This window comes from Mobula hypostoma, chromosome 2 (genome assembly GCF_963921235.1).
Source record: "Mobula hypostoma chromosome 2, sMobHyp1.1, whole genome shotgun sequence".
NCBI classification, from domain to species: domain Eukaryota; kingdom Metazoa; phylum Chordata; class Chondrichthyes; order Myliobatiformes; family Myliobatidae; genus Mobula; species Mobula hypostoma.
Window position 1 is genome coordinate 27041561 of NC_086098.1, and position 12377 is coordinate 27053937.

The 12377-nt window shown below is 43.3% G+C and overlaps 1 protein-coding gene across 3 annotated transcripts in view; it reads left to right on the forward strand.

The window, feature by feature from the left end:
• Positions 1 to 12377, forward strand: part of lama2 (laminin, alpha 2) — a 398231-nt gene that overhangs the window by 310231 nt on the left and 75623 nt on the right. For all 3 annotated transcript variants that reach the window (XM_063034544.1, XM_063034525.1, XM_063034534.1), the window contains exons 37-40: positions 5026 to 5236; positions 7278 to 7394; positions 8721 to 8881; positions 12171 to 12309. In XM_063034544.1, coding sequence (XP_062890614.1) covers positions 5026 to 5236; positions 7278 to 7394; positions 8721 to 8881; positions 12171 to 12309 — 628 coding nt within the window. The remainder of the gene's footprint in view (positions 1 to 5025; positions 5237 to 7277; positions 7395 to 8720; positions 8882 to 12170; positions 12310 to 12377) is intronic.

The following is a 12377-nucleotide window of genomic DNA, read 5'->3' on the forward strand; positions in this document are numbered from 1 at the left end:
ATTTATTTATCGTACGTACATCAAAATGTATGGTGAAATACGTCATTTGTGTTACCAACCGATACGTCTAGGGACGTGCTGGGGGCAGCCCGCAAGTGTCCCCCATTGCAGTCTGAACCCATCACCAAGATTTATTGAAAGAAATTAACTTTGGGATATCCTGGGATCCTGACTAAACATGCCTGCAAGAGAACCACAACCTTGTCCTGAGGTTTGGAGGCTTGCGTGCCTCAGTAGCCAGGAGAGCAATGTTGACTGGAGTCAGGGCTTTGTGCTTTGACTTTTGGTAGGGTCACCCATGCCATACTAAGAGTGGTCCACTGGTCCTTCAGGTTCGATGGTTCATCTCAGGGCTAGCAACCCTGACTGGTCAAAAATAATTTGTTATGGAAACAGCATGCTGCCCTGAACACCAGCGGCATAACAAGCATTTGATTCATGATGACTAAACATGGTTGAAGTACATTTGATCAGTAGACATACCCACTAACCTGGCTAACCAGAAGTCAAAATCTCATGCCTAGTATCATGCCCAGTCCGGATGCTACCTAGCGGTTATGCACCATAAATCAATGGCACTTACCCAAACTTCTCCTCTAACAATTTCTAAAGCTATCTAAAGTAGACTATCTACAGACTACAGGGAGTTCGGAAGGAAGTTGAGAATCAGGACCGCAAAGGTAGTAATCTCAGGATTACTGCCTGTGCCACGTGACAGTGAGTATAGGAATAGAATGAGGTGGAGGATAAATGCGTGGCTGAGGGATTTGAGCAGGGTACGGGGATTCAGATTTCTAGATCATTGGGACCTCTTTTGGGGCAGATGTGACCTGGACAAAAAGGACAGGTTGCGCTTGAATTCCAGGCGGACCAATATCCTGACGGGGATGTTTGCTAAGGCTACTGCGAGGAGTTTAAACTAGAATTGTTGGGGGTTGGGAACCGAACTGAAGAGACTGGGGAAGAGGAGGTTGGCTCACAAATAGAGAAATCTTGGAGACAGTGTATGAGGGATGATAGGCAGGTGATAGAGAAGGGACGCGCTCAGACCGACGGTTTGAGATGTATCTATTTTAACGCAAGGAGTATTGTGAACAAGGCAGATGAACTTAGAGCATGGATCAATACTTGGAGCTATGATGTGGTGGCCATTACAGAGACTTGGATAGCTCAGGGACAGGAATGGTTACTTCAAGTGCCAGGCTTTAGATGTTTCAGAAAGGACAGGGAGGGAGGCAAAAGAGGTGGGGGCGTGGCACTGTTGATCAGAGATAATGTCACGGCTACAGAAAAGGTGGACGCTATGGGGGGATTGTCTATAGAGTCTCTGTGGGTGGAGGTTAGGAACAGGAAGGGGTCAATAACTCTACTGGGTGTTTTTTATAGGCCGCCCAATAGTAACAGGGATATCGAGGAGCAGGTAGGGAAACAGATCCTGGAAAGGTGTAATAATAACAGTTGTCATGGTGGGAGATTTTAATTTCCCAAATATCGATTGGCATCTCCCTAGATTAAGGGGTTCAGATGGTGTGGAGTTTGTTAGGTGTGTTCAGGAAGGTTTCTTGACACAATATGTAGATAAGGCTACAAGAGGAGAGACTGTACTTCATTTGGTATTGGGAAATGAATTTGGTCAGGTGTCAGCTCTCTCAGTGGGAGAGCATTTTGAAGATAGTGATCACGATTCTATCTCCTTTATAATAGCATTGGAGAGAGATAGGAACAGACAAGTTAGAAAAGCGTTTAATTAGAGTAAGGGGAATTATGAGGCTATCAGGCAGGAACTTGGAAGCTTAAATTGGGAACAGATGTTCTCAGGGAAAGGTACGGAGGGAACGTGACAAACGTTCAGAGGATATTTGTGTGGAGTTCTGCATAGGTATGTTCCAATGAGACAGGGAAGTTATGGTAGGGTACAGGAACCATGGTGTACAAAGGCTGTAATAAATCTAGTCAAGAAGAAAAGAAAAGCTTACGAAAGGTTCAGAGAGCTAGGTAATTTTAGAGATCTAGAAGATTATAAGGCTAACAGGAAGGAGCTTAAGAATGAAATTAGGAGAGCCAGAAGGGGCCATGAGAAGGCCTTGGTGGGCAGGATTAAGGAAAACCCCAAGACATTCTACAAGTATGTGAAGAGCAAGAGGATAAGACGTGAAGGAATAGGACCTATCAAGTGTGACAGTGGGAAAGTGTGTATGGAACTGGAGGAAATAGCAGAGGTATTTAATGAATACTTCCATATTTGCTATGGAAAAGGATCTTGACGATTGTAGGGATGACTGGCAGTGGACTGAAAAGCTTGAGCATGTAGATATTAAGAAAGAGAATGTGCTGGAGCTTTTGGAAAGTATCAAGTTGGATAAGTCTCCGGGATCAGATGAGATGTACCCCAGGCTACTGTGGGAGGTGAGGGAGGAGATCGCTGAGCCTCTGGCGATGATCTTTGCATCATCAATGGGGACGGGACAGGTTTCGGAGGATTGGAGGGTTGCAGATGTTGTTCCCTCATTCAGGAAGGGGAGTAGAGGTAACCCAGGAAATTATAGACCAGTGAGTCTTACTTCAGTGGTTGCCAAGTTGATGGAGAAGATCCTGAGAGGCAGAATTTATGAACATTTGGAGAGGTATAATATGATTAGGAATAGTCAGCATGGCTTTGTCAAGGGCAGGTTGTGCCTTACGAGACTAGTTGAATTTTTTTGAGTATGTGACTAAACACGTTGATGAAGGAAGAGCAGTAGATGTAGTGTATATGGATTTCAGCAAGGCATTTGATAAGGTACCCCATGCAAGGCTTATTAAGAAAGTAGGGAGGCATGGGATCCAAGGGGACATTGCTTTGTGGATCCAGAACTGGCTTGCCCACAGGAGACAAAGAGTGGTTGTAGATGGGTCATATTCTGCATGGAGATTGGTGACCAGTGGTGTGCCTCAGGGATCTGTTCTGGGACCCTTACTCTTATTGATTTTTATAAGTGACCTGGATGAGGAAGTGGAGGTATGGGTTAGTAAGTTTGCTGATAACACAAAGGTTGGGGCTGTTGTGGATAGTGTAGAGGGCTGTCAGAGGCTGCAGCGGGACATCAATAGGATGCAAAACTGGGCTGAGAAGTGGCAGATGGAGTTCAACCCAGGTAAGTGTGAAATGGTTCATTTTGGTAGGTCAAATATGATGGCGGAATATAGTATTAATGATAAGACTCTTGGCAGTATGGAGGATCAGAGAGAGGGATCTTGTGGTCTGAGTCCATAGGATGCTCAAAGCAGCTGTGCAGGATGACTCTGTGGTTAAGAAGGCATACGGTGCATTGGCCTTCATCAATCGTGAAATTGAATTTAGGAGCTGAGAGGTAATGTTGCAGCTATATAGGACCCTGGTCAGACCCCACTTGGAGTACTGTGCTCAGTTCTGGTCGCCTCACTACAGGAAGGATGTGGAAACCATAGAAAGGGTGCAGAGGAGACTTACAAGGATTTCGCCTGAATTGGGGAGCATCCCTTATGAAAACAGGTTGAGTGAGCTCGGTCTTTTCTCCATGGAGCGACGGTGGATGAGAGGTGACTTGGTAGAGGTGTACAAGATAATGCGAGGCATTGATCGTGTGGGTAGTCGGAGGCTTTTTCCCGGGGTTGAAATGGCTGCCACAAGAGGGCACAGGTTTAAGGTGCTTGGGAGTAGGTACAAAGGAGATGTCAGGGGTAAGTTTTTTACTCAGAGAGTGGTGAGTGCGTGGAATGGGCTGCCGGCAACGGTGGTGGAGGTGGATGCGATAGGATCTTTTAAGAGACTTTTGGATAGGTACATGGAGCTTAGAAAAACAGAGGACTATGGATAACCCTAGTAATTTCTAAAGTGGGGACATGTTTGACACAACTAAGCCAGCCCTCTGTGTTTGGACGACTGGTAACCATTACAGTAGAAAGAGAAGTTTTGGAGGGCTGGGCGACAGCCTTCCCTCTCATTGATATTTAAACATTGTACTCACACCTTCTGAAGCTGCAGGTCCACCCTATAACTGAAGAACACAAGAAGATAGCAGGCGTAGGCTCCTCAAACCTGCCCCACAATTCAGTATGATCATAGTAATCTATGCTGGCTTCATCTCGCCTTCAAGTCAAGTTCCCCATGTATACAATATGCATCCTGAAATGCTTTTCCTTCCCAACCATCCACGAAAACAGAGGAGTGCCCCCAAGGAATGAACAACAGTTAAATGTTAGAACCCCAAATTTCCCCCCAGCACCCCCCCCCCACTCCTACGTGTAGGCAGCAGCAAAGCAACGATCACCCTCCCCCCACCCGCAAAGAAAAAAGCATCAGCACCCACCACCAAGCACTCAGGCGTGCAGCAAAGCAACAGCAAACACACAGCTTTGCAGTACCCCAAAGACTACTCGTCCACCTGGTATTCAACATACCACAGGCTGTCTGTCTGTCTCTGTCTCTCTCTCTCTCTCTCTCTCAGAGAAAGAGAAAGAGGCATCTCTGTTTCGTATTACTGACACATTACTTTGCAGCCGTTATCTCTTGGTCAGGACTCTCCCGCTATTTATCTATTTATTCTAGAGATACAACACAGTAACAAGCTTGTCCAGCCCAATGAGCCCACTTCACCCAATTACACAAATGTGACCAATTCACCTACTAACCTGTACGTCTTTGGACTATGGGAGAAAACCAGAGCGTCCAAAGGAAACCCATGTGGTCACTGGGAGAACATACAAACTCCTCACAGACAGTGGAGGAATTGAACCTCAGACATTGGTGCTGTAAAAGAGTTACACCAACCGGTACACTGCCGTGCCAGCCAAAGTGGAAACGGCTTGGAAGAACTAGAATTTCTGACCTCCAGCAGAACAACCTTTACAGTTGGGGAGGATGTGCATGTCCAGAGTCAAGGTTTAGAAAAATGAGATTTATTTTTTGTAGTACAATTGTCATAATATCATAATAGAGCAAGCTCAAGTTGCAATATGGTCAATTCCTGCTCCTTTTACTAACGCTTCATATGTTTTGGATTTCAGTGCTGCCAATGCACTTTTAGAGAGAGTGAAAAGGATGTTTGGCAATCCCCATAAAACCACTCAGGGGCTGAAGGATGAAGTTATGGACAAAATAACTGATTACAAAGATAAATTTGATGAAGCCCAGGAACTCTTGAAAGAAGCACGAGCAAAAATTGAAGAGACTGACCGCTTGTCTTCTGTTAATCAAAAAAATATAACTGCACTGGAGGTACAAATTTATTTCAATCTTTTAGATCTACTTGTTCCTAAATTTGTGTACTTCTCTTCCTTCACATTCTCCCAGGGTCCACTCTCCTCTCCTATCAGATTCCTCCTTCTTCAGCCCTTTACCTTTTCAACCTATCACCTCCTAGCTTCTGACTTCAACCCCCCTCCCCTATCCTCACACCTTCCCTAAAGCATAAAGGGTTGACTGGGTTCCGGGATCAGCCGTGATGAAATGGTGGAGCGGACTCAATGGTTTGAATAGCCTAATTCTGCTCCTGGGTCTTCCCCCTCACCTGGCTTCACCTATCACCTGCCACCTTGTACTCTTTTCCCTCCCTCCATTTTCTTATTCTGGCTTCATCTCCCTTCTTTTTCAGTGCTGATAAAAGGTCTCAGCTCAAAAAAGTCTGCTGCTTATTCCTCTCCATAGATACTGACCTATTGAGTTCCTCTAGCATTTTTTGGGGTGTTGCTCTGGATTTCCAACACCTGCAGAATCTCTTGCCTCCTAATATATTCTTCATTTTGGTCACATTTTATGGTTCATGGTTTCTTAATTTATTTCATGCTATCTCCTGTGAAGGAACGTACCCTGTGGGTTCCAGTTAATTGGGAAATATCAGGATCAGTACATTTTGGACGAAATAAGTGGCTGCCCCAATTAACTGAAGTTTCATCAAAATAGTTAAAAAAAGGTGTAAAAAAGAGCTAAACTGTGGTTTAACTGAGGAATAAATTATGCATTTAAATGAAATACAGAACAAATTAGAACACTACGAATATTATTACTGTCCTGTAAAACTGTGAATTAGATTGTAATAGTTATCAACGGAGGAATTCATCCAGTGTATGTCTCTGTGTGAACAAAATCAATGGAGACACATAGACACATAGAAAACCTACAGCACAATACAGGCCCTTCGGCCCACAAAGTTATGCCAAACATGTCCCCACCTTGGAAATTTCTATGCTTACCCATAGCCCTCTATTTTTCTAAGCTCCATAGGTAGACCCTTGAGGTAAACACCTCGAATTATTTCAGCTTGTGTCAAAGCTTTTCACGGCAGCTTGGCAAGGGTCTAAAATTTTTTGAAGTCAAAATAAAAAATAAAAATGATCAAAAGTCACTGCTTTTTGAATCGGTGTCCATTGGCCCACTGGATAACATAATACTAGCACACGCGACTGAGAGAATTTAAAAAATCTTTGCTGTAAGCATAGTATAGTGTAAAATAGCCACACAAGTGTACACAACTGATGATAGTTAGAAACACTACGACAACAGTCTCCTGTCCCAATTAAGCAGCATAGTGTACCAACTGAAGGAAGGGAACCCCAGAAATTTTCTCGATTAGTTTCTGTTCTTTGAGAGTTGTACCAAATGGCCCAATTAATTGGAATCCACTGTATATGTCTGCAGATCTCTCTTTTGACCATTTTGCTAAAAACTGACCTTTTGATTTAGATTTAAGAAACATTTTAAGGACCTGCTCTTAGATTTCTTGTAATGTCTGAACAATTTGATTTCCTTTGAAAATTGGCAAATGATTTTAGAAGTATTAGCTTTTTACTACCAGTCAAGAGTTAAAAGTGGATGGATTCTGGTAATTCTACACTCGGTCCCATTAAACGGAACATTTTCTACAACAGTTGTTCTTTGAGATAGTGGAGTTGGCAGAAGAGTACGGCTGCAATGTTTTGATTAAAAATGCTGTATTCCAACTATCAGTTACTGTTAAGGCATCTGCTGGATTTAAATTTGGTGATTTGAGGGGACATATACCGATGTATTTTATGATACAAGGTGACTAAATGTGCTTTCATACAATCTTGCATGCTGGAGGTCTTTGTGTAGTTACTGATGTGAGCCACTGCTTCACTCCACCGGCTCCAACTTCCTCGCCCTTGTAACGCCCTCAGCTGGAGGCAGTTTTCAGAAAAGCATCTACAATCATGAAATTTATGACTTTTTTAAAAAAAGTACATGATTACTTGCTCATGTTGTGAGAGATTGCTCAGATGTTCTTATTCATTGGATTCAGAAAAGAAAGCAGGAAGTTGAAGAAGGTAAAAAGGATACTGAAGATGTAATTGAGGAAGGCCATGATCTCGTGGCTGAAGCCAAGAATCTCTTGGATAATATCTCATTGGAACTGGATGTAAGTAAAGAAATTACAAAAATAATAATGAGAAGTGCAAGCTTTCATATCCGGTAAGAGACAAGCTTACTATTCTTGTTGCCAACTTAAAACAAGTACAATTTACCTGTAGTGGTACTCCCAGTGGGACTTTTCATTTCTCCTCACAATGTAGAAGTGAGCCACTCAGTCCAAGAGGTTTATCCCATCTCTCAGCGCAGTCCTTTCAATTCTATTCCTCCATTTGCTTTCCTATAACCGATTTGTTCTTAGAACCTAGTTAATGCCCCTTCAATTTGCCTGAGAACCTTGGGATGTGTGAGAAAATCAGAGCTTGCACAGGAGAGGTCAATGTGGTAAAGTGCAAACTCTACACAGACAGTACTAGAGATCAGGATAGAACCTAGACTGCTGGAGCTCTGAAGCAATCAAGTAAAAAAGGATCTAATCAAATCAATGTTAATTATTGAACCATATATGAATACAGCCAAATGAAACAGCATTCCTCTGGAGCCAAGATGCAAAGTATACACAGCGCATTTAAAATAGCAAGCAAAAAACATAGTCACACCAAAAAACAAGCAAGTATATAGCCCAAGTCCCTGAGTGACATGTCCCGCAATTTGATGATGCAATTCTCGGCAGTGCGCAGCCAAACATATGCACTCAATTTTGCCTGTCGTTTCACTGATCGAACACTGGAGGGCAGCCCCAACAGGAAAGGCCATCCCACCAACAGAGCATGGACTGCCTCCAACGTCTCCTCTTCTTGACTGCAGCAGCAGGCAAGCCCTCCACTTGAGGCCTAGTGCTCACTACATCCGAGGCCATGGTGCTTCCCCCCTTTTTCTGTTGCTCCACCAAACAAGAGAAACAGGCCTGTGGCATCTTACATTATCGTTATCCAACAGGGTCTTGCAATCACAAGAGAAACATCGAAGACAATCACCGACGGTTACACTGTGTGCTGCCTTCACACACCATGTCTAGCTCCTCCGCCAGCAAGCAGCTCTCTAATGGGGTAGATCTTCAGTACCTGAAGTTCTTGGAGTCCAGCATTGTCTTCTGATGATAAAAAAAGTCATTTAACAAAGAGAAAAAACACCTTTTGTTGGTCTCCGAGAGGCCACTGTGTCCGAATGCTCTGCTATCTTACTGGGATAAGATAAGCATATGGTTCTCCTTGGAATAGTTTAAAAAGTCAGCACATCATTGTGGGCTGAAGATATACTGTGCTGTACTGTTCTATTTCCAAGTTGCTTATCCACATATTTTCTATACTAATGGGTAAAAGTGACAGTTGTTTTGGTTCTTTCTTGTTTGAAGCCTATTGTTTTTCTTCAATAGGAACTAAAAGAGAAAAAGCATATGGAGCCATTAACTACAGAGCTAAAAGATAAACTGGATAAATTGTCAGCAGGAATTTATGATGAGAAGCTTCCGGAACTGGTCTTGAGTGCAGAATATCATGCTGCAGTATTGAATGACTCGTCTGCAATCCTGGATGGGTAGATAATTCAGCAACTTATTTTTATATGTATATTGATGAAGCTTCAAAAGTGATTTAGTGAAGTACAAACAAAAATCGATGCCAGATCAAAGAAAGTGTCTTTCTGAGATATGATTTCCAGACAAGCTTATGAGGTAGCGTTTAAGGAGAATCACAAGAACATAAGGAAGAAGAGTAGACTATCTGGAAAATCAAGCCTCCTCTGCCATCCAATAAGACCGTGCCTGATCTGGCTGTGGACTCAACTCCACATTTCCTTTCTTGCATTGTCCAACCTCTTCCCCTTCAGCCTTTTACCTTTCCACCTATCACCTCCCAGCTTCTCACATCAACAACCCCCACCCACCCACTCAACTTACCCCTCTCTGACTTCACCTATCACCTACCCACTTGTGCTGTTTCCCCTCCCCTCACCTTCTTATTCTGGCTTCTTCCCCCTTCCCTTCCAGTGCTGATGAAGGCTGTCAGCCCAAACTGTCATTGTTTATCCATAGATGCTGCATGACCAGATTTTCTTGTGTTTATGATCAGCTCCACCCTCCTGCCTTTTCCCCATTCCCTTATTCCCTTAATTCCTCTACTATCTAACTGTGTTTTAAATATATTTAATGAAGTAGCAGAGATTGCAGAGACATTAACAATGATCTTTCATGAATCTGTAGATTCTGGCATTGTTCCGGATGACTGGAAAATTGTAGATGTTACTCCGCTACTTAAGAAGTGTGGGAGGCAGCAGAAAGGAAACTATAGACCTGTTAACCTGATCTCAGTGGTTGGGAAGTTGTTGGAATCGATTGTTAGGGATGAGATTACGAAGTACCCGGACGCACATGACAAAATAGGCCAAAGCCAGCATGGTTTCCTGAAAGGAAAATCCTGCTTGACTAGCCTAGACCCTAGACACTAGAATACTACAGCACAGTACAGGCCCTTTGGCCCTCGATGTTGTGCCGACCCATATATTCCTTTAACAAAAAAGTACTAAACCCACACTACCCCGTAACCCTCTATTTTTCTTTCATCCATGTGCCTGTCCAAGAGGCTCTTAAATACCCCTAATGTTTTTGCCTCCACCACCATCCCTGGCAAGACATTCCAGGCACCCACAACCCTCTGTGTAAAAAGCTTACCCCTGATGTCTCCCCTAAACTTCCCTCCCTTAACTTTGTACATTTGCCCTCTGATGTTTGCTATTCATGCCCTGGGAAACAGGTACTGGCTATCCACCCTATCTATGCCTCTCATAATCTTGTAGGCCTCTGTCAAGTCCCCTCTCATCCTTCTACGCTCCAAAGAGAAAGGTCCCAGCTCTGCTGACCTTGCCTCATAAGACTTGTTTTCCAATCCAGGCAACGTCCTGGTAAATCTCCTCTACACCCTCTCCATAGCTTCCACATCCTTCTTGTAATGAGGTGACCAGAACTGAACATAATACTCTAAGTGTGGTCTCACCAGAGATTTATGGAGTTGCAACTTGACCTACTGCAATTTTTTGTGGAAATTACAGGTAGGGTAGACCAAGGAGATGTAGTAGATGTGTTGTACTTGGATTTTCAGAAAGCCTTTGACAAGGTGCTGCATATGAGGCTGCTTAGCAGGATAAGAGCCCATGGATTTACAGAGTGGAGTATTGGCTGATCGGCAGAAAACAGAGAGTGGGAATAAAGGGATCCTATTCTGGCTGGCTGCCGGTAACCAGTAGAGTTCCACAGGGTGTTGGGACCACTTCTTTTTATACTGTATGTCAATGATTTGGACTACGGTCTAAATGGATTTGTAGCTAAATTTGCCAGTGATACAAAGATAGGTGGAGGAGCGGGTAGTGTTGAGGAAACAGAGCCTGCAGAGAGACTTAGATAGTTTAGGGGAATAGGCAAAGTGGCAAATGAAATAGAATGTTGGAAAGTGTATGGTCATGCACTTTGGTGGAAGAAATAAATGGGCAGACTATTATTTAGATGGGGAAAAATTCAAAATGCAACGATGGAAAGGGACTTGGGAGTCCTTGTGCAGGATACCTTAAAGGTAATCCTCCAGCTTGAGTCTGTGATGAAGAAGGTGAATGCAATGTTGACATTCATTTCTCGAGGTATAGAATATATGAGCGGAGATGTGATGTTGAGGCTCTATAAGGCACTTGAGAGACCACACTTGGAGTATTGTGCGCAGTTTTGGGCTCCTTATTTTAGAAAGGATATACTGTACTGACATTGGAGAGAGTTCAGAGAAGATTCATGAGAATGATTCCAGGAAAGGAAGGGTTACTGTGTGAGGGATATCTGACAGCTCTTGGGCTGTATTCCCTGGAGTTCATGAGAATGAGGGGGGATCTCATAGAAACATTCCGAATGTTAAAAGGCCTGAACAGATTAGATATGGCAAAGTTATTTCCCATGGTAGGGGAGTCTAGAACAAGAGGGAATGACTTCAGGATTGAAGGACGTCCATTTAGAACAGAGATGTGGAGAAATTACTTTAGTCAGGGGGTGGTAAGTGTGTAGAATTTGTTGCCACGAGCAGCTGTGGAGGCCATGTCATTGGGTGTATTTAAGGCAAAGATAGATAGGTTTTTGATTAGCCAGGGCATCAAAGGGTATAGGGAGATGACTGGAATAATTGGATCAGCTGATGATTGAATGGCGGAGCAGACTTGATGGGCTGAATAGCCTACTTCTGCTCCTATATTTTATGGTCCTGTGGTCTTACTGCTTCCCTGGGCAGAAAGTTCCACAGGTTCACGACACTCTAAGGAAAGCAGCTCTTCCTCAAATCTGTCCTGTAACTACTCCCTCTGAGCCACGAAGCTATGGTTCCAGATCACTTGTCATTGGGAATGACTTTCCTGCCTCTATCCATCTATCCCTTTCATAATTTCATATCCTTCTGTAAGATTCTCTCGCATTCTTCAAAATTTCAAGTTAGTATAGTCCCAGATGGATCACTCCCTCCTCATTGGCTAACCCCCTCATTTCTAAAATCAATCTGATAAGTGTCCTCTGCACCGCCTGCAAAACCAATATATCTTTCCTCAAGTAAGGAGACCGGAACGACGCTCAGTATTTAAAGCATGGCCTTAACGGCGCCCTGTACAAAGAAGTACACCAGCTTTCTCATGATTGCTGCTGTTTTGTTGTGTGGCCGTAAAACTAAATTACAAAATAACTTCCTCATTCACTTGAAAACAGGCAAACGGCCCAATACTTAGTTTAAAAATATCAAGTATGGAAAAATGCTATTGTTAATATTGTTGACTGCTCTTTATAAATGTAGTTTTCTTTGTAATGTAGCATCCTTGCAGAAGCCAAGAACCTGTCCTTTAATGCAACTGCTGCCTTCAGAGCCTATACTAATATCAAAGAAAAAATTGATGAAGCTGAAAAAATAGCAAAAGAAGCCAAGGACACGGCCAATCAGGCTGTGAGACTGGTAAGAAGAGCGGCGCCTCTTGACCCTCGCGAATCACTGTAAGAAATCTGGCTATTACAGTCATGTGC